Source organism: Myotis myotis, unplaced genomic scaffold (assembly GCF_014108235.1).
Source record: "Myotis myotis isolate mMyoMyo1 unplaced genomic scaffold, mMyoMyo1.p scaffold_m19_p_3, whole genome shotgun sequence".
Lineage (NCBI taxonomy): Eukaryota > Metazoa > Chordata > Mammalia > Chiroptera > Vespertilionidae > Myotis > Myotis myotis.
Genome location: NW_023416335.1, coordinates 161237063 through 161258902, shown reverse-complemented (window position 1 = coordinate 161258902; position 21840 = coordinate 161237063). Strand labels below are relative to the sequence as shown.

The 21840-nt window shown below is 56.6% G+C and overlaps 1 protein-coding gene across 9 annotated transcripts; it reads right to left on the bottom strand.

Annotated features, from left to right (window-relative positions):
- Positions 1-62: 62 nt before the first annotated feature.
- On the bottom strand, positions 63-20835 carry RARG (retinoic acid receptor gamma). Of its 9 annotated transcripts, none has more exons than XM_036298406.1 (10): positions 20591-20833; positions 19769-19835; positions 16227-16560; positions 5144-5292; positions 4756-4897; positions 3949-4109; positions 3592-3768; positions 2713-2917; positions 2105-2263; positions 63-1343 (listed from the first exon to the last, which is right to left on the bottom strand). In XM_036298406.1, the coding sequence occupies exons 3-10, from the start codon at positions 16408-16410 to the stop codon at positions 1144-1146; spliced, it is 1377 nt and encodes a 458-aa protein (XP_036154299.1). In that variant the 5' UTR covers positions 16411-16560; positions 19769-19835; positions 20591-20833; the 3' UTR covers positions 63-1143. The 9 variants fall into 9 exon arrangements, with proteins under 9 accessions (XP_036154299.1, XP_036154302.1, XP_036154300.1 ...); XM_036298409.1 differs by having other exon boundaries at positions 19769-19832; XM_036298407.1 differs by lacking the exon at positions 20591-20833 and adding an exon at positions 20348-20532.
- Positions 20836-21840: the final 1005 nt, after the last annotated feature.

Sequence of the window (21840 nt, the reverse complement as noted above, 5' to 3'; positions counted from 1 at the left end):
TCCCCCTTCAGGTCAGCTGGTCCTTTCCCCCACCGACACCTCCTCGAGGGAGCCACATCCCATGAGTTTCTATCACTTTATTTTGCAAAAATAGAAAACTCAGCAATATGCGATACAGCGGGGTGGAGGGGAGATGTAAACAGAGGGGAAGGGACAGCACCCTGACCCCCCAGGAAAAAGGGGAGCCAGTGGGAATCTTATTTGGCAGCTAAATACAAACTGGGGATTGGAGGAAGAAGGGGAGAGTCACGGGGCCCTGGGCTCCCCCTCCCAAGACCCCTAGAGGAAGGGGTCAATTCCAGGGTGTAAACAAAAGCTAATAAATAAATAGAGGCTTCCTCTGGGTCAGGGCAGGATCAGCTAAGCAGCACCCACCCCCCCTCTCCCTGGGCCAAGCTGCTCTGGGGGTCAGGGAGGAAGGCACTAGGGGCAGAGGGGTCCCCTGGCCCCTCTGTAGTGTAGGAGGGTCCCTGCCCCATGGCTGAGATGGGGGGCAGGGAGAGCCCAAGGCACATGACAGGACTGGGGAGGGGCTTATAACAGAGGGCACAAAGGTAAACTCTGGGCCCAAGCAAAGAGGTGCAGAATGGGCCTGCATCTGTAGCTTTCACCCTCTGGACCCCCACAGAAATGCAGGGCCTGGCATGAGGATGGGGCATAGAGGGTAGCATGCACCCAGTGGGTGCATTTACGCAGCATTAGGCACCAAGGGCAAGGGCAAGAGGGTGGGCTCAGCCCTCCCCCTTCACCCCTCTTTTGGTCTCTAGTGTTCCTGTTTGCTCCCAGAGGCCTAAGCACCAGGCAGAGGAAGGGACTGTGGAATGGCAGGGTCTTCCTCCTGCCCTGGGGAGATTGGGACCCTGGTGTCCTAGGGCAGTGTTGAGATTTCAGAGTCCAAACCCAGGCTCAGCCCTCTGCCCTCTTTCCTGGAGGGAGCAGGGCAGGCTCCCAAGACTGGAAAGGGAGCCCGTTAGAGCAGGAAGGGAATGAACACAAAGGTACCCCCCTGGAAACTTTGGCAAAAACAAGGAGCTCATTGGAAGGGGTGGGGAGAGGGCAGAGCAGGTCCTCCCCCAGTCACTGGTGGTGTCTGGGAGATGGTCAGTCTGCTGCCTGGAGCCCCAACCCCCATGGCAGGGGAAGTCAGGGGCCCTGGTCAGGCTGAGGGCTACGGCCCCCTTTGCCCTGGCCCCCCGGAACCTCATCCTTGCTAGAGGCCTTGGGTTGGGGACCGGTCTGCGAGGAATCGTCCTCAAACATTTCAGGGTTCTCCAGCATCTCTCGAATCAGGGGAGGCATCGGACCTGGAATCTCCATCTTCAGGGTAATGGCCCTTTCTGCTCCTGCAATGGAGGGGCAAAGAGTTTCAGGGGACAATGGCACATGCCCCTTGAGGCTACCTTTCTTAACTATCCTATGACTCCCCTCTGGGGGCACCCAGCACAGGCCTGCCGTCTCACCCTCTCCCTAATTTAGGGCTCTGGGGGCCACTCCTCTGCCTGCAGTCTCTACCTGTTTTCTCTGCCAAGCTGTTGCCCATTCATCCTATTCTTTCAGGCTGTCTTCTCAAAGATCACACCATGTCCAACTTCCAGCCCCATTCCCCAGGGACCCCACCCTCCAACATCCACAGCTCACCAGTTGTTCCTACACCTGTTTTTAATAACATATAATCATGCTTATTATTTAGCAAATGCTTACTATCTGCCAGGCATCCTTCTAAACCAGCACTGTCCAACAGAACTTAAAGCGATGATGGAATATCTACTCCATCCACTACAGTAAGTGTAGCCATGTGGCTGCTGCCACTGAGGAACTGAATTTTTCATTCAGCACAGTTCGAAGCCTGTTGTGTGTTAACTCATTGAGACCTCACAATGACTTACGAGGTAGGTATAAGTATAGTCCAGTTTACAAACAGGAGAACAAGGCACACAAAGTAAAGGAATTTGCCCAAAGTCTTCCCCGCCAGCATGCGGCAGACCTAGATTCCACTGTAGGCCCCTGGTTCTCACCTACTCAGTTCTTGCCTCTATTTGTCCACCTGACTGACCTGGAAGACCAGCACCTCTGGGAAGAGAGGGGAGGCTCACTTATGACTAACCCTTGGTGCTGATGCCCCGGAGGTCAGTGATTTTCATGAGCATCCTTGGGAACATGTAGGGCTGGCTGGGCCGCCGCCGCCGGGCATATAGCCTCAGGGCTTCCAGCAGTGGCTCCTGTAGCTTGTCCACTTTTTCAGGTTCCTCCAGGTCCATGCGGTCTATGAGGACAAGCACAGTGTAGAATGGAAGAGGTGGGGAGGGCAGCGACAAGTGGCTGATCCTCAATCGGCCTGCCTTATGGGCCTCCAGGCCTCAAATGTTGTCCCATCAGCCCTTGCCTATTATCCCTAAGCCCCATCCAGGCCATCTCCCCCGCTCCAGGCTCTGTACCTTCTCCCCTTTAGTAAGAGGCTTGCTCTGATAAATCACTCCTGCCCAGACCCCTCTCTCAGCACCAGTATCTGGGGTCTCTCCAGCTCCCCCTAGCTCTGGCCTTTTTGTCCTTTGTCCAGGCTCAGGAAGCTGGCACTGGATCTAAGAAGTCTGTGGATGAGGCCAAATACAACAATCCCATGGGTACAGACTAAGGGTTCCAGCCTGGTGAGAGATCAGGTATGATGTGTGGTGAGAAAGAAACCCGAAAAAACACCAGGGGGCGCCCCCACACCTCCGCAGATGAGGCAGATGGCACTGAGCAGACCCGTCTCTGTGTCATCCATCTCCAGTGGCAGGAGCTGCCCAGCAAAGGCAAAGACGAGGTCAGTGAGGGGTCCAAAGCCAGCGTTGTGCATCTGAGTCCGGTTCAGGGTCAGCCCGTCAGAGAAGGTCATGGTGTCCTGCTCGGGGGTGTACCTTGTGCAGATCCGAAGCATCTAGAGGTGGGTGAGGGGGGGGGGTTAATGCTATCTCTGGAGAGGGGCACATGTGGGTGTAGGGCAAAGAGGGAATGAGGTGCATATGGAAAGTGGGGTGGTTAGGTCCAAAATGAGGGCAATCTGAAGCAGGCCAGGGGGGAAGACAGAGAGGTGTGTAAGATCTGAAGCTTGGGGAGGCGGGAGAAGTCAAAAGGAGGGAGGACATCCAGAAGTCCAGGATCAATCTTAGGGACGGGGGTTAAGATAAAAAGGGTGGTGCTGAGAGGAGATCTGGGGATCCCGGGATCTCAGTAGTTAGAGTCAGCCCACGAACCGAAGGGTTAATGGTTCAGTTCCCAGTCAAGGACATGTACCTGGATTGCAGGTTTGATCTGGCCCTGACTGGGGCATGTGAGGGAGGCAACCCAATTGATGTGTCTCTCACACATGGATGTTTCATTCTCTCTCCCGCCCCCCCTCCCCCCCCTCCCCCACTCCTTTCCACTCTCTCTAAAAATCAATGGAAAATATATCCTCGCATGAGAATTAACAACAACAAAAAACAGAGATATGGGGAATCCCAGATTGAATGCAGGAAGGAGAAATAATAAAAATCTTTGAATGGACCAACTCCTTGGTCTCATATGAGGGTCAGGCTGTGGTGGAAGACAGGCCACAGGGTTATAACTCACCAGGATGTCCAGGCAGGCAGCCTTGAGCAGAGTAATTTGGTCAGCAATGCTGAGCCCTGTGAAGCCGGGCAGCCGCTTGGCAAACTCCACAATCTTGATGATGCACTTGGTGGCCAGCTCACTGAACTTGTCCCACAGTCCCAGATCCAGCTGCACCCGGTGGTCTGCACTGGAGTTCTACAGGGAGGGCAGGTGAGAATGCAAGCTGAGACCTGCCCTGCAAGCTGTTTTCTTTCTGCCAGTACCTCAAGCTCGCCTCTCTGCATTCTGATGCCTTCCTTGTCCTCAGCACCAGACCACAGCCTCCAACACACCCTACCCATGCCCCCAAACCAACAGTCCCCTGCCCCTCCTCACCGTGGTGTATTTTCCCAGCTGGCAGAGAGAAGGGAAGGTCTCCTGATGGGCTTTGCTGACCTTGGTGATGAGCTCTTCTAATTGGGGGCTCAGCTCATAGCTGTCGAGCGAACCTTCTTCCTTCACCTCTTTCTTTTTCTTGTTCCGGTCATTCCGCACAGCTTGGGGGTGGAGGTGCAAAGAGAGGGTCAGGACCCTCAGAATCTCCCTCTGGATATCCCCCTACACCCTAATTTAATGTGCTCCATCCTTATCGGGAACATCTATTCACCCTGGGACCCTAGTCAGTGCCTCAATTACTCTGTCTCCTACATTAGCTCCCATTTCCAGGCTGGCTCTCCCCAGCCCCACCCAGGGCCTACAGCCCCTGCTCCCTCCCCAGGCCATTCAGCTCCATCCTGCCCTTCCTGTCACCCTGCAGGAGCTGAGGTGGGGGGGCAGGATATGCAGGCGGCAGGATATCCACTTATAGCCTTGGCAGCACAATGGCGCAGGGGGGGGGCACCCCAGATCCACCTCAGGCTCAGTCCTGGGAGCCAGGGTAGGGGACTGGCAAACCCCCCTCACCCCTCCATGTAACAGGAGAATGTGCGATGATAGCCCCCATTTACTCAAGGGTTAATTAAGCCCTGAGAGGGGAGGATGGGCAGGGCTTCCTGGGTGAATGCGGCTAATCAAATAGAACTGGCTAGGAAGGAGGCAAGCCGCAGGGCAAGCTGCATCTCAGATGTCCGGGAAGTAGAAAGAGCGCAGCAAACACAGGCTAGGTTAGGGGCGCTCCTGCCCAGGCCAGGGCTAGGGGCCTACCTTCCTTGGACATGCCCACTTCAAAGCACTTCTGTAGCCGACAGTACTGGCAGCGATTCCGGGTCACCTTGTTGATGATACAGTTTTTGTCTCGGTGACATGTGTACACCATGTTCTTCTGGATGCTGCGTCGGAAGAAGCCCTGGAGTTGGGGGTGGGGAATGTGAAGCAGGATGCTGGGAGCACCAGCCTCTCATAGGGCTCGCAGGTTACCCCAGGCCTGACCCAATCTATTTTCCGCCTCCGTGCAAAGCAGCCCCCTCTCACCCGAGGGATGCCCACTCACACACACTGTCTCACCCCTCTGCTCGGGTCCCTGGTCTCTGATCTCACCAGGTAATGTGTCCACCCAAGGCGTCCACCCCCAGCATCCCCACCGCGTACACACCTTGCAGCCTTCACAAGAGCTGACCCCATAGTGGTAGCCAGAGGACTTGTCATTGCACACGAAGCATGGCTTGTAGACCCGAGGAGGTGGAGGGGGCGAGGGTGAGCTGGGCACCATCTCCTCAGAGCTAGTGCTCTGCGTCTCCACCGCTGGGGGGAGGAGGGGAGTAGTATATGAGGGTTGGGAGAGAACCCCTCAGACCTCCAGGTATCCTCATCAGGCACACATACCCATTCCCACTTCCCCTGCTCAGCAGAGACACAACCATAGTGATTTGAAGTCCCAACAACTGTGTACAGTCCCATAGTAAACACTTCCAGAAAACCCCAAATAACCACTATTCCTGCCCCTCCCCCAATCTGGCCATCTCCCCCCACAATAATGCCAGCCAGAGACTTATATAACACTGTTCCATTCTCTAAATTCCAGGCCAAGGCCATCCTGGAAGTTAACTTCTATGGGCCTCTGTTTCCCTAGCTATAAGGTGGGTAGGTGGAGGGGTTACGGCCCATGGCTCTGAACTCTTCAGTCACTCCCTGTCACATCAATTGATCCTTCTCAGGTAATCTGCCTCTCACCATCCTCCTCCTCACGAGGCAACAGATCTGGGGGTGGTAGGCAATTACAAGTCACCTAGAACAGCACCTGGCTAAATGACCTGTTAGGATACTCAGTAGGAAGAATAGGACTTAATTTCCTGTCAAGTAGTACAGGGCAGATAATTCTGAAGCTTTTCCCCCTCATACTGCCCACCCAGCACTTGCCAATGTCCTTTTCACCAGAAACCACTGAGACAGTGGAGCAAATGAGACACCGGTTTTAGGAAAGTAGGTTAGAGGCTATGCAATAATAACCTTATGTTACACCTGAAGGAACTGAGGCCAACAGAGCGAAGTGACCGGCCCAGCGCCGCACTGCCAGTGGACAGTGGGGCCAAGGTTCTCAGGTCTTCTGACAAGCCCTGAGTGGCCTGGCTGAGAGTCAGAGGCTGGAAGGAGAGACTGAGGTATTTGCCTAGATTCTCAGGTCTAGAAGCTGCTGGGAATGTAGCAAACTAGAGAAGTCAGGTGACACTGGGTAAACAGGGCTGATGGGGGAGGGGAGTTATATCTGGATCCTCTCTGAGCCTCTGTTCTCACTCCTAAACTTCCCCACAAATGCCCAATCGCAGCTCAAAAGGGGTCTCAGCCCGCACCACACACAATGTGTGGGGAGAACGAACACCCTCTGTTCAGCAGGCTGCTAAGTAAACCTTTTTTTGGGATGTGTGGTTGATATTCAGAGACTGGAAAAATCTGTAAGTTATTCAATCTGTAGGACTTGTTGCCCAAAGCTGGAGGGCTCAAGCGATGCCAGAAAACCCTAAGACCCTCCCTAAGGAGTATTCCATGCACCCACCTCATGAGCACCTTCCTTCTTCTGACCCGATGCAGCCCACCTGGTCAAATGTCCACCCCATGCCCCAGAAGGGCAAAAGGAATGCCCAGGATGCTGGTCTGGGTAGCTCCACCCACCCCACAGGAGGGAAGCCCTTCCGCCCCCCAACACACAGACACTCAATTAACATAAGAATCCTGCTGGAGGGAGAGTCCCCAAAGAAAAAGGAGAGAGAGGAGGGGAGGAAAGAAGGGTGATTGGAGTCTTTTCAGATTGGGGGGCGGGAGACTCCAGGAGGGGTTGGGCTGAGAGATGTGGGATGGGCTGGAATGCCTCTCAGGACCCCTCTGTTGTCCTCTGTGGGTACCGGTGCTGCCACAGGCCACTGTGTGGAGTGGTGCTGACTGCCGACACCCTCCCAGCCCGCAGAGCGCTGCCTCATTTCCTCTCTTGTGAAAGGGCCTGGGTGTGGTCAGACTGGCACGGGGCAGTGCCAGCCAATTATAAGACTGGGGGCTCCAGGGAGACACCCAGGGGCAGCTTTTCCTGTCTATGTGGCACTGTCAACGCTTTTTGGCACCCCTCTGGCACCGAACACCCCCTAAAACCTAAAGTGGGCGAAGAGCACAGAAAAGTGAATTGGGTCAACTCTGCTCAGATCCCCTACCAGCCAGGGCTGAGCCCCCACCACCGGGATGCAGCTCCTTGGCTAGGCTGGGGCCCCTGCTGGGGAGGAGGGGGGTGGGCTCTGGGTTTTTCTCCTTTTAAAGCCCAAATTGCTGAAATTGAGGAAATTCCTGGCCAGGCTGAGCAGAGCTTCAAACAAACTCTTTATAACCGGCTGTAAACGCTCCCAGCTGCGAGGCCCAGGGCTGAGAAGCCCGAACTCACAATCTGCCACATGCCTCCTTGGAGACACACACACACACACACTCACACGTCAACAACACACGGGGCACTGAAGCAGGCATATTGCCAGTGGGCTCCTCCACCACCACTGGACACAGAACACAGGCGGCATTAGGGCACACTGGCTCCAGCGACCCTGTGGCGGTGGACGTACAAGTCATAAAGCGGACACACAACTCCCAGCGCTCCACCGCACATTTGCAAGGGAGAAGCTCTGCTACCAGACAAACACCCGGGCCTGCCAACGCAGCACCAGGACACTGAAGCTGCCAAACATGCACAAACAAACCACGCGGCCCTCCCCTCAAAGGACCTCTTTCCTTCCCTGGTTTAGACACCCAGGTTTAAATGACTTTCTCTCTGAAAGTGTATGGGTCAGGCATGAAGCCCACCAGGATCCTAGAGGCCAAAATTATTGGTCCAAATTGAAATGCAAAAACATACTGCCAGCCTCCGTGGGCCTGAAAAGAACCAGGGTTCCCGCCCGGCCTCCACAAAAACCCTTCCTAGATTTTCTCAACCTCAACACCCCTCCCAACATGTCCCAAACCTGCATCCCACAGGGCAACAAGAAGAAGGTAAGAATTCACAAGGATTTGGTGCAAAGCAATAGTTTCATGCTTTCTCCGCACCCTTTAAATGCCACACTTTTCATTCTTGCCCCTCCCCACCCCAAAGTAGTCAGTCTCCTGTTTGCCACCTCCCTCTTCCAGTCTCCCGGTTGTTAAATCTGAGCAGCTCTGCCCTGAAACCAAAAGACCAAAAAAAAAAAAAAAAAAAAAAGCCGAACTCGTAAACAGCGCTGCGGAGTGCCAAGGAGAGAGGCGTGTTGGCGGGGGCTCGGTGACCCCGCGGGCGCACTCCCCCAGCGCCCGCCGACCGCCCCTTCCCAGCGTGCCCCAAAGCCTCGTCCCCCAGCGTCCGCACCCGGCTACAAGCGCGGTCCCAGCCCCGGGTACATTTGGGGGGAGGGGGTTCCAGGCTCCCCTCCCGGCTCCTCCCCACACCCCACCCCCGCCAGGCACTTGGGCCCAAGCTTCAAAGCCGCCTCTCATCTGGACTTCATTTTTACTGCCTCTCAGTCCCCAGCTTTTTATTACCGCTCTGGAAGGGGGTTCCAGGGCCCCAGGCCTGGCATCTCCCATTTCACAGAGAAGGAAAATGGGTATTTGGGGACCCAATAGTCGTACTCCACCCCCCACCTCGGCCTTTGCCACCTCCAGTCCAGCCCCGACCCCCATACACAGACTTTGCTTTAAACTTTTCGCTTCCTACTGAAGTTGTGTGTGTGTTGTAGCCAAAGGAAAAAGTCATCTCTCTGCACACAACCCTAGACACATTTCCAAACATGTCTTTTTAAAATGGGGGAGGGGAGCGCCAGCGCCCAGCCTGCCTTCGCCTGGTTGTGTGCACCACCCCTTCCACCCTGCACCGAGAACACACAGGATGCACACTCGAACACAGCGCTTTCCAAAGCCGCCCTCGCAGCCACGCCATGGCACACGCCCTCCCGGTCTCACGCCACAAACATCCCCAGACAGGGCCATGCGGACCTGCCAACGCTGTCGGAGGGCGACGCTGCGTGGAGACTCTCTCACCCACACCTACACCGCCTAGGCAAGGAGCTGCACACTTTGGAGATTCGCACGCTCTGCAAATAATTTTTTTTTTACGCCCAACTTCCCAAATGGACTTTACAAACGCGACCCACGGTCCTGAGTGCCATATCCCTCCAGAGCCACGGACCTGCGGGCACAAACTACCAACGCACCTCGGTCTCTCCCTACCCCCAGGAACTGTGGAGTGACATCAACCACAGGTCCTAGCTAAACACCCACCGTAAAAACCACGCACATTCAAATACGACAGCACACACCCAACGGAGTCGCGGAGGCCCCCACGTTTAAAGGGCCAGTACCTCTCTTTCCTGCACACCCACCCGCCTCAGAGTCTCCGCTTGCACCCCAGTTCCACCTTTTACACATGGAAAGAGTCAGCCGCTCTCTCTCCTGCACTCCACCCCCCACCCCCGGGCTCGGGTACCTACATTGCAGACTGGCGGGTTGCGGCCAGGCAAAGGACTCGAGTCCGGCGAAACAGGAGCTGCCCGTGGCTCTGCGCAGCAAGCCGGCCCCGGGCCCGACAGCCCCGTACAGCCGTCGCGGACCCGGGGCAAATGTTTCCAGGCAGTCGTACATCGCGACCCGGCTTGGGGGGAAGCTGGGTGATAGGAACACCAAGGACTCGCAGCCGATTCCCCCTCCTCCCCCAGCGGCGCCCAGCTCCTGGAGGGGGGGAGGGGGAGGGCTAGCATAGGGCGCCGGGCTGCATGGGGGGTATGGGGTGGGCGGGGAGGAGGGGGATCCCCAGCTGGGGAAAGGGACTGGGCGGGGCGCAACGCCGAGGCTGCCGCTAGAGCAGCGGTCCGGCTCACTCTGAGCGTCCGGGCGGCTAGCGCTGGGGAGACCTTTTGTAAAAGCGAAGCCTGGAGGGGTGGGAGGTGGGGCTTGGAGAGCGAAGGGGGCCGGGCACTAAGATGAGCAGAACTGAGAGTGGAGCGCACACACATATAACACACCCGCACCGCGGCGCCCTAGCTTGCTTAGACATACAGCTGTGCATGCATTTATCTTGGCAGGCACCACGATTTGCAAATATGCAAGAGTGCACATTCATATCTGCCGGCACATAAGATCATAGTTGCACACACGTTTGTGCAAGCACACCTGGCTTGCAAGCATTCTTTACACGGGGAGGCTTTGCACGCCTTTGCATTTAGGCGCGTGCCCTGGTCGTGGGTAGGGGAAGGAGTGGAGGAACCAAGCATACGCAGTTCCTTTCGAGCTTCCCCCCTCCCCCAACACTCCCTTTTTCACACAAGTCAATACAGGCAGGAGTGTCAAGAATGACTGGGAAGTCTGGAACATGGAGGCTCCCAGCGCCCGGCAATTCTCCGGAGCCCGGGGACCTGCACTACCTCCACCCTCTGGTTCCCAGGCCTGGCTCCACCCTTTCCCCCTCGTGCGCGCGCGCGCGCGCTGCAGGGCCCAACAGTACATTCCTGCGGCTCAGCTTGCACGGCCGCCTCCTTCCTTCCCATCCTCCCCGCCCCCGGTCGAAGGGCCGGAGCGCGCTCCCGCCGTGAACTCTCCGGGAACCCCCCTCGGGGCGGGTGGCCGGGCGCGCTCACCTCCTCCTGACCCGGCCCCGCCCCGCCCCGCCCAGGCAGTCGCCTGCGCCGCAGCGGAATCCCCCGCTCCCTCCAACGCAGCCTGGAGTCTACCCCTCCTCGCCTGGGCTGTCCGCCCTCCAAGTCCCCGAAACCCCATCCCGCGACGGACACTCCTTACGCGCCTCCACTGCCTCTCTCAATGCCTCGTCCTCGACCCCAACTTCACTTTTAGAGCAAAAACTACCCCAAACTGTTCCTACGGAGCCCGCTGCGCCTCAGACGCAAGTGCCCTCCTGAGTACCAGCGCCCCCTCCCTCGGGGTTTCTAGTGTGCCAACTGCCCCAAAATGCCAAGTGCCACTCTTGGCAATAACTACGGGTCTGGTCATTAACTGTTCTCAGAGCCATTAAATTTCCCCGCCATTGGCAACAACCGCCCCCTCTCCCCTCAGTGCCACTTCATGCTCTTCGGCTCTCCAAGGGCCGCCTCCCTGTTCCCTCGGTTGTCCCTGCCGGGCACTGAGCGCCCTCGCCCGGCGGAGAAGCGGGCGAGGAGGCGGGGACTTGGCCACGTCAAGAGTTTGCCCTCTCCCGGACGGGCCGAATGGGAACCCTGGCCCCGGGACAGCGCCAGCCGCGGCGACTCCCGGAAACCGCCCCCTCCTTCGCGCCCCGCCCGCGGCCCGCCCGGCCAGCCGGCTCTGTCCGCTCCGCGCACACGGGGAGCGCCGGGGAAGCGGGAGCGGCGCCTGACCCGACCCCTTCCCCGCCTGGCGGCTGTGGTTGGGCCAGGGCGGGGCGCACTTTTCTAAGAATCTGTTGTACTGGGTGGGGGGGTACTGGGGTGCTGCAGGAGTGGGGCGCCAGTGTGTAAGAATAAAGAGCAGGAAGGGGTGCCAGAGAGGCGAGGGCAGACCGGCGCGGAGGAGGGGCCGAGCGGCTGCGGGACTGAAGGGGTGGGGGGCAGGGCCGGGAGGGAGGGCCTGGCTTGCGGATGGGGGGCGCTAGGTGGCAGGGCTGACGGGGGGCTGGAAGCAGGGATGAAGAGGCTTGCAGTGCTCTTTCCAGCCCAGCGTGAGCTCCCTACTCTTGCCCCCAACCCCAAATACCCCATTTCTAATCCAGCAATCCCCGCGCCGAAAACTAAAACAGGGAGTGATCGATTTCTGAACCAGAATCTGGCCAGTGGCAAAAACAAAAACAAAAAACAATTAAGTGCAAACTGAGGAATACTACCTGAAAGACAAGGGAAAAGAGCCCTGATTAGTCCAACTCCAGGCTGTCAGTCCCCACCCAACCACCCACCCACCCTTCCCCCTCCAAAATCTGAAAGGTCCCAATTAAGTCAGGCCTGCCTGGTTGGTAATTAGAACCAGAAGTGGCCAGGCCACAGGGAGGAGGGTGAGAGTGGGGCACAGGAGGAGTGGGGGGAGGGCTCCAGGAAGTCATGAGTCCTGAGTAACCCCCCTGGCTCTTCACCAGATGCACCCCACTCCTCATCGCCCCATCCATGTGTACTTCCCAGGCATTGCAGGGAGAGGGGGCCTTTTAAGGGACCAGGCATTAGGGTGTCAAACCCATCCTTCCCATCAACCCCAACCCCCCATTCTAGATAGTCTTAGTATGACCTTGAAGAGAAGGTAAGAGAATGGGGGAATCTAGTGCCCCCTCTTTTCCCCAAAGTCTCCCCAGCCCTTATTGCAGCAATTAGACCCATTAGCCTTCTAGCATTTCATGGGAAACAGATGTTCTCCACCAGCCTGGTGGGAGTATAAGGGGGGCTGCTGCCTGACTCACCCCCTTCCCTATGATCCCCACCACCACAGTGGCGCACTCCTCCCAGCTAGAGCCCCACAAAGGCAAGGCCCCAGAGGCAAAGAGAAGGGCACCCCCTCCCCCACTAACCAGGCCATTAGCACTCGGAGTCTTGCATGGTCACCCCTCAGAGGCTCTACCACTCTGGCAAGTATGAGTTTAGCCAAGGAGGGACTGTGGAGGGCGGGACAGCTAACTCCTTACGCACCCCTCCTTTCCCCCCTCCTGCCACCTTCCTCATGGGGCTGGAAGATAACTGGTTCTAAATTCCTGGTGCTAAATTCGCCTTTTTCTTCCAAAACCTTTCCTCAAAAAGAACTGAAGAGGTGGCATCTCAAAGCAAAGAAGTCCCAGCCCCAAGGGTTAAGTCCTAATTTAGGAGTCCCAACTAAAAGGCAATGGAGGTGCGAATGAGGGACGCAGCCCAAAGCAGGGATGAGGAGCGCTGGCAGGATGGGGGCTGGGACTGGGTAGGGGGCCAGGAGAGGGGGGTGCAGCCTAGGCCCCAGCGGCGGCTTGCCCAGCTCCCCCCGCCAGAGAGGTTTCCTGTTGCAATCAAAGCCCCGTTTGTGTCGGCCTGGAGCTGGAGCTGGAGCCCGAGCCTGAGCAGGAGAGACTGGGAGGGGAGGGGAAGGAGGCAGTTGGCTGGGGTTTTTTTCCTGAAGGAGGCCTCCCTGCCTCCTGCTTGCCACCCTTACCCGCCTGCTTATTCTCCTTGCCACTCCCAGTGTCTGGGTTCTCTCTATGACTGTGCCTTCTGGCCTGTGTAGTTCTCTCTCATCTTGCTTAGGTCTCTGAGTCTCTTTTTCGGTTTATTTTAAGTAGAACTCCATTACGTCCTGTGCCAACCTGCCCTCAGTTTCTCCATGTAACTTAGTGTGGTACAGTAAGCTCCTTGTCCCAGGGATACTGTCACCAAATTCAGAGGAGAAACAGGGCTAGGTCTTCAGAACCACAGGTATCACCTCAAGAGGAGGAAGAGGGGCCTAGCCGGTTTGGCTCAGTGGATAGAGCGTCGGCCTGAGGACTGAAGGGTCCCAGGTTCGATTCCGGTCAAGGGCATGTGCCTTGGTTGCGGGCATATCCCCAGTGGGGAGTGTGCAGGAGGCAGCTGATCGATGTTTCTCTCTCATCGATGTTTCTAACTCTCTATCCCTCTCCTTTCCTCTCTGTAAAAAAACAATAAAATATATATATATATATATATATATATATATATATATATATATATATATATATAAAAAATAAAAGAGGAGGAAGAGGGCACGGCTTCCCTTCCCTCTTATCACACTGTTCCCTGTAGTCTTGATAAAGCAAACATACAACACACCAGTGGGGACATAGACACCAGGGTTTCATGCACATTTGTGAGCAAGCACACCCACCTCTGCTTTCCCATGCACACAGGCCTGTGCTTGCCTTGGCAGCACATGCTCCCCTTCCCTCTCTCCTCCTGCACCACAGGGTGCTAAGATGCTTGCCTCACCCACTCAGGCCTCTGGAGAACCCCAAGAGTTGGAGCAAAGACTTCCCCTATCAACAAGATGCCTCTAAGGTGTTAGGGACTCAGCATAGGATCTAGGACCCAGCCCCAGGGAGAAGGGTCAGACTCCTTCATGGACGACCCTTCCTCCCATAGACTAACAGACAGAGAGTGAGGGGAAAGACACAAACTCAAGATGAGTGTAACTTTGACCTCAGACTTTGGCCTCTAACCCCTCTCCATTAGGTGCCCCAGCCAAAAAGGGACAGACGAAGGGTCAGAGAAATGACACACCACACTCTTTCACACTTTGGCTGATCTCCCACTGCAGGAGATCTCCCAGATTCCAGAATCCCCTCCCCTACCCTCTGCCACCCTCTCATTTACTCTAGGTGCTGCCTGCTCCACTCCCATGCAAGTTGTCTGAACCCAAACCTTCACCTCCTCCCCACCCCAACCCTGCCTCTCTGCCCAGGCCTGTCCCCTGCTGCCAGCCACACCCTCCCCAGCTACCTGCCCTGGTTCTGGCTCCTCCCTTGGATTTTTCCTTTCAGTCCCCCTCCTTAGGGCCGCCTTTGGGGATAGAGCCCAGTCTGACCCTTCCCACTACCTTGACCTCACTTTGAACCTTGACCTTGATCTCAATGTATCCAGGAGAACTTCATTGGGGACTGGCTATGACTCTCAGCATTCTCCGCACTACCAACCTATTTCTCCTCTCCCTCCTGATTCCTGCTTCTTTAGTTGCCTCTCCCAGAACCTGGGGAAATCCAATCCCAAGGGATTGAGCTGTATGGTTCTCTATAAGAAGTACATTCATGTGGAAAGGGTGGTTCCTTCCCACCTCCCCAGGCCCTGGGACAGATTCATGGGCTGTAAATGAGGTAGAGGAAGCCCAGCTGAGGTTTTCAAAAAGGGGAGCTTTGTGCTCTCTTAATTCACCTGCACACCACCCAAATAACCCCTGTTGGACTGCAGACTTACCACCAGCAGGCCTCACCAAACACCAGACACACCGTCAGCAGCCCTATTAAATCCCGCCTCACTCCTCACACTGACTCTTTGTTGCACACATTGGAATTCTGTATCTAAGCAAAGTCTAAGGGACATGCTGTGCACACACAACTACATATGGTCTTCACACACACACACACACACACACACACACGCACACACACCTTCTCCAGATGAGCACACTCTTTCCAGTAGAGCTGCCAGCCCTGTCTAGTCACCCCTTTACACATACATATAACCCTCCAATTGCCCCTCCTGAAGGCACGGCCCCTTCTCTCCCACCTCTCTTTCTGTCTCTCTCTTTCTCTCTCTCTTCCCAAGCTTGTGGAGCTATAAAGGATGTCTTTATCTTTATGTCTTTTCCTCTTGTCTCTATTTCTGTCTCTCTGGAACTGCTCCTCTCCCTGTCTCTCCTTCCATCACCTCCCCTTCTTCGCAGGTGAGGCCTTCTCTACAGCAGCACACACGCGGACCCTTTCACCCACCAAGTTCAGTGTCCCACCTGTGCAGCGCATGGACACCCATTCCTATAATGACCTGGGCAGGAAGAACAGCTATCAAGTGGGAGGAGAGGGGATCCAGAGGAAAATGGAGAGGCCTAAGGCTTTCCAGCTGTCAGCACTCAAAGGCTTAACCCAAAGAGGGCAAGCCTGAGGGACAAGCAGGGATCTGCACAGCCCGTGGGCACTAAGCCAGGCCTAGAGGGGGGAGGAGTCCAGAACCCCCGTGCTTCTGGAGCACCCCCACCACCCTGGATCACTTCTGGGAAAGAAGCACCTTGTTCGTGACTATTTCTACCCTTTCCAGACCCAACAGGAGGGTTCCCTGACCCCACACATCTCCGGGCATTTGGCACTAGAGGCTATTCCTCTTTTTGCAGCCTTCCCTAATTCAGAACAATTTCATCTCTTGATCGCAGGATCAGCTGACTAGCCTCCCAGATTCCTCTACTTCCCAGCCTGGCTCCCCACACCCCCCACTACATGCTGGTAGTAGCTTCAAACTTCAGCAGAAACCCCCTTGGCTGTTGTTCACCGCTGTTAGTTGATTCTCTCAGGAGGTAATGTTAGACCCCCCCAAAATTTAGGCATGCTACTTTCCCATACCGTTTGGGCAGAAGGACTCTCATTTGCAAACACTTCCATTTGTTCCATATCCAAAGCCCCTCAGAGCCGCCCCTGTCAGCTATTCCATTAGACTAAACCCCTATCCCTGCCTGCCTTCCTAATTAGGATGCCAGTTCTCTGTGCCACCCACCGTCCACATGTCCTTCTGTTTCCGCTTTCCCTCATCCCCCATGTCCATGCGACTCACACAGAGAGGCCATCTCCTTGGGGAGGTCAGGCTGGCCCAGGCCCCGGAAGCTCGGGCTCAGCATCTCAAAAGGTGGAGACCCCCTGAGTGCCCCTGGGAAGGCAAAGGGGAAACCAGCGCCAGGGTAGCCAGATCCAGGCCCCAGGGCACCAGCGGCAAAGAGTCGTTCCTTATTGGTGGCCATGGCAGCTGCAATGTGGGAGGCCGAATCCCCTGGGGTCTGCAATGGGCGGGGGAGGTCTTCAGCCACAGCCCCGGCCCATGCCCACTGCCTAAATGGCCTGGAAGGCTCCGTGCCGCCCTTCCTGGCCTGCTCACTGGGTCTCCAAGAATCCTAGGGAGAAAGAGAAGAAAAGGAGGGATGAGAGAATGATCACTCTGATGTTCCAAGCCCAGGTCCCTCTCAGTTGAAGTCTCTTCCCTCTGTTCTGCTAGGGTTTGTACTGTCCTGGCTCAGGGCCCATGGAGGAGGCAGGGCAGGTGCTTAGGCAGGCTCAGAGAAACTCTGCAGGGAAGGATAAACTGACTTTCCAAGGTAAATGCGGGAGTCTTAGGACTCCTGGCAGAGAAGACTCCTAGGCTGAGAAGTGACCATTAAGCACCACAACTGGTCTAGACACTTAACTGAACCCTCACATCAGCCCTGTGAAGTAGGAATTATGATTCCCATTTCACAGATGAGAAAACTGAGGTTAAGTGACTGGCTTAAGTTCATATGGCTATAAGTGGTACAGCCAAGACTCACTCTCTGCCATTCTGGAGAAAGCAAACATCTCTATTGTAACTTTGGGGCCATATACCTCTCTGGAGCCAGACAACCTGGAATTGACCCCCATGGCTTGCTAGCTTGAGCTTTGGGACCTTGGATGTGTTACTTTTACTCTCTCTATACCTCAGTTTCCTCATTTGTCAATCGGGAATAAAAATAGGGCCCATTGCGTAAGGTTGTAAGGGTTAAACAATGTGACATATGTAAAGTGTTTAGCATAACATAGGGCATATACTAAATGCTATATGTGTCTCATGTTATTTCTCTTTTCAACTTCTTTTCCTTCATACCTCTCTTTTAATTAGCATTTCGTTCTCTATCTTCCTCAATACTCCCTCTTCCAGTTTCCCCACCCAATTCTTTCTCTGTCTCCAATTATCCTTCACTCCCTAACCGTTCTCGCACCCTCTCCTTCAGATCCACAGATGTTGATAGAAGCCCCACAGTGGACCAGTTATGGTGCCAGAGAGCGCCTTTCCTTGTTTTCAGTTTACTTTGCTTCTCCACCTCCTTTTCTCTCTCTTCTCTGAGCCCTTGGCTGCAAGAAAGCCCTCCCTGCATCCTCTCCTCCTCAAATGTAGCCTGCCCCCTACCCTGAAATTTTAAACCTGAGATCACAGGAGGGGGAGGAGAAGGGAGAGAGGAAATGGGAATCCTAAGGCTAGGCAGGTAGTTCCTCTCCTGATGCTCTGATAAGGGAAAGACTGGCTTTCCCAGGAGCAACCAAGCTACCCACCTCTGTAGGGAGTTAGGTGCTGAGGAAGGAAAGCCTCCCCGCCTGGGTACCTCCTCTACCAGCCAGAACCATAATGGACTGAGGTGGGAAAGGGAGAAGGACTAAGAGAAAGTTAAACACAGAGAAACCACAGGGCAGGCAGGCCCCAGAGGTAGGTGATGAATATTTCTGCAACTCTTTCCTTCGAAGATCAATATCTCTTTTCTTTCTTACATTCTTTCTTTCTTTCTTCCTTTGTTTCCTATCTCTCATCTCCCTAAGCCTTCAAGCTCCTGAGAGGAAATTGTCATGAAGGTTACAGAAACTCAGACCCCAACACCACCATGCTTCACGCATCCCAAAGCATGGAGCAGCTCCTGCCCCTCACTAGGCCCGCCCATATCCCCAGCAGCTTCAGTCTCTTCAGCCCAGTATCTTCCCAGGCTCTACAGTATGAACTTAGAGCCCCCAGGGCCCCTCTCTTCTTCCTTCCCATATTCCCAGAAATCCTCGTCCCTGGTTAAGCCCAGATAGAACCAGGAGTCCGGGGCCCCTGAGGCCCCTGGGCCATAGCTCAACAGGCTGGGCCACATTCCAGGTGGATTAACCTCTCTAATGCCAAGGGTGAGAAGCTACTAGAGCCCCCCCCCCCCCCCCAAATCTTCACTCAGACTGACTTAGACTGGGGACATGGACATGCTCTGTGCTCCAGGCCTTCCTGTTTGCTTCTCCCTATAGATGGTAAACAGAGGCCTGAGGGTGGGGCTGGAGGAGTGTGTGTGTGTGTGTGTGTGTGTGAAGGGGCAGGGCGTCCAGAGATGCCTCTGACTCCTGGTCCTTACTGAGGAATGAAGCTATGAGCAGTGAAGAGCAGCCCAGCTCTACCTGACCTTCCCTCCATTTTTCCTCATAGAAGGGACGTGAGGGTTGAGTGAAGACAAGAAGGGGACAGTGATTCATCCCATTGCTGAGTCTCGGTTGATCTGCCATGGCTGGGAAGGGAAGGGGAGGGTCTTAAGTCCGGGTGGAGGAAGGGACCAAGGAATGGAAGAAGGTGGTACAGTGAGTAAAAGGACATCCTAAACTAGGGACCCAGATGCTTGGTTCTTTGGGGGACCTGCGGGAGGGAGAGAACACTTCTCTCCTCCCCAAGTGCCACCTCAGACAGAGGTGGGGCTGACTAGGGGAAAGGGACCTATACAAAGCTGCTTCTCTTAGAGCTGAGGTGGAGTTGAGGGGAGGGCATGGATGAAGGGGGCTGCCGGATGGAGGGGGGGAGCGTCTCCCTGCTGCCCTACCGGCTCCAGAGCCTGGAACAAAGCTGCTCTTGTCGGCTGCTCTCCACCCGCTGCCCCCCTCCCCTCTGTATAAACACGACCACCTTTTTCCATGACCCCATCCCCAGCCTGGGCGGAGAACCCGGGCATCCTCTGCTCCAGCCTGGGCCCCCAGCCTGCTCCCAGGAGGCAGCAGTGGGCTGGGTTTCCCTGGCTTTGCGCCACCCTTGGGGGAGTCCAGACCCTTGAGTCTCCACCTCTCATCCCCAGGTGCCCTCCCTCCACCCCACTGGCCCGAGGGAGGGGCAGTGCCCAGGAGGCAGGCAGGCAATGCCAGTGGAATGTGTGTGGGCACGGAGGGCATGGACAGGGTGGGGCAGGGGGGGAACTGGAGGTGCCAGTTAGGTGGCTTTCTGAGCCAGGGGTGGGGGTGTGCCGGGTGGGGGTGTGTGGCTGTGCTGCCTACTAAGCTGTAAGCCTGTGTGTGTGTGTGTGTGTGTGTGTGTGTGTGTGTGTAATTGGGATACCCAAGCTCCCAGCACACCACCCTCTGCCCCCTCCCCTGTCCTCTCTCTTCTTGCCTTAAGGATATGGGACACTGACTGTGGTCCTCAACCCCAACTCAGCATCTGAGCAGTGACAGTGAAGGCTGGAGCCTCAGACTGGGGTTGCCACTGCCTGGACATGGGCCCTGAAGGGGCACAGTCATCTCAGCTTCTTGCCCTACAGGCTCCCCGGTTCCCCTGCTTCTCCACACGCACACAACCATGCACATGCTTACCCTCTGGCCACCTGCAGAAACTCCCTCTCACATACTGGGTCAGGTTGAGGGGACTGGGCTGCTGCTGCTACAGACAGAGAGGCAGCGTCAGTGGGGCTCCCCGTCCTCACTCCCGGCCCCGGTCCTCACTCCCGGTCCCATCCCGGTCTCCCCGTGCTTCCTTTGTTCCGTTTGGGCTCCCCTCAAGAATACACCCAAGAAGCCCCTCACCTTAGCTGGAGGGAGCCAAGACTCACACCCCTGGCTGGGGGTATGAGGAAGGGACTCCTGAATTTGGGTTCAAGGAGCTTCACAGACCCCATCCACTTGCAGTCTCTCCAAACTCCTGGGCCCGGAGTGCCAGGACCATTCTGGCGGGGACCCTTTCCTTGCCCTGCTGATGCCCAAGCGGTGCCATTCCACTGGGGAGGGAGCAACTTGGACCAGCCTGGACCCAAAATCCACCCCTCAGACTCCCTAGGGAGGCCTGGGGGAGGGCGGGCAGTGGTCTTGAACTCTGACTTCCCTCCCGCTCCGAGCGCAGAAGTAGGCTGGGAGCCCCGGCTGAAGACTTCCCCAAAGGCTCCCGCAGCTACTCACCCAGGTGAAGGGGCGATGACGCCCAGCCCAGCCCCAGCTTGTCTCACATCTTCCCCATTCCCTGCCCACATCAGGGCTGACCCCCAGGTCGGGGTAGGGCGCTCCCCTCCAGCCCTTCTGACCGCCGGACCAGCCCTGGAAGGGACGGAGCCCGCATCGCGTCTCGGCGCCCCCGCCCCCAGCCCACCTCACTGGAGGAGCCAGGCGTCCTGGGCGGGCGAGCCTGTTCCCCCACTGACTCACCTGGAAGGGAAGGGAGGAGGCAGGAGGCCGCGGAGCCCCGAGGTCCCGGCGTCGGGCGGTCGCGGGTTTGGAGCGTCGCAGCGTCAGAGGCTCACAGTAACGGGGGGCATTTGAGGGGGGGGCACCGGCTCTAGGCTGGGACTGTCCCGGGGCCTCGCGGAGCCCGCCCGCCCACGTGACCGCCCCAAAATATCCGACACATTTTCTCCCAAACCGCACACTGACTCTGCAGGCGGGGACACGGAAAATATTTTCTTTCTTTTTCTCCCTCCCCACCCCCCCCACCTCCCTCCCAGCCTGGCTCCCTCCTCCCCCTCCCGCCCTCGCTCCTCCCTCCCCTGCCGCCTGCCCCTGCCCAACTCCCTCCTCGGTGCCCTGGGGCTGGGGGGCGGAGGGTGGGTGGGAGGGGGGCTGGGCGAGGCGGCCCGGACGCCTGGGTCTCTGCCCCTCCCATTTGCTGAACTTCCAGAGCCATCCCCCGGAGGCCGGGCAAGGCTGGCAGAAGAGATCAGCGTCCTGGGCCCATGATGCCACCCTTTCTCCTGGCACTTTCCCCCTTCCTGCCATCTGGGGGGACTGGTTGAGTTTTGTGGCCAGGCTGTGATTCAGTCTCTGTCACTTCCCCAGGGCAGGCGATGGGAGCTGTAGCCCCGTGCGCCCAGGGGTGGAGTGATGGGGCAGGAGTATGCCAGAGCAGATGCCAGTCTTGGCCCTTTGCTTAGCCTTCTCCTGCCGGTCAAAGTACCCTCTCCTGCCCCTTGCCTCCCCCAGTGGTCCTTTGGATCCAGGAGCAAACAGATTTAATTAGTGGGAGGGGGGGGGGGCAGCGCTGAGTCCTGGGCTCCAAGACCTCCTCCCTCTCGTCCTGCCTTCAGTAAGCTCGGGGAGTGAGGGCTGCCAATCCCCACCTTTAGGCTTGGATCTGGAGTGGGAGAGGCTGGGGAGGAAGGCAGGAGGAACTGTGCTGGGAGTGGGAGGAGCCTTGGGCTGGGTGTGAGGGAGAAAGCCCAAGCAGAGGGCGTGTGTGTCTGCCTTAACCAGCGCCTGCCTGCCTGGTAGATGCTGCACGAACGTGGTTGATTGTGTGTGTGTGTGTGTGTGTGTGTGTGTGTGTGTGTGTGTGTGTGTGCGCGCGCGCGCTCGGGCGCGCTCACCCAGAGTCAGTGTCAGTGTCTGATGGAGACATTCTCTGACTTCATCGTGACCACCACAGACTCTGCCCAGAGTATCAGTTTCCATTCTACTGAGGA

Excerpts from the sequence above, each read along its gene's own strand:
- RARG (XM_036298406.1), bottom strand. The coding sequence starts at position 16,410 with ATGGCCACCAATAAGGAACGACTCTTTGCCGCTGGTGCCCTGGGGCCT. Across the intron at positions 5,293-16,226 it reads CAAGGAGATGGCCTCTCTGT|CGGTGGAGACGCAGAGCACT; the intron begins GTGAGTCGCATG and ends TCCTCCCCCCAG. Across the intron at positions 2,918-3,591 it reads CTGCCTGCCTGGACATCCTG|ATGCTTCGGATCTGCACAAG; the intron begins GTGAGTTATAAC and ends ACCCACCTCTAG.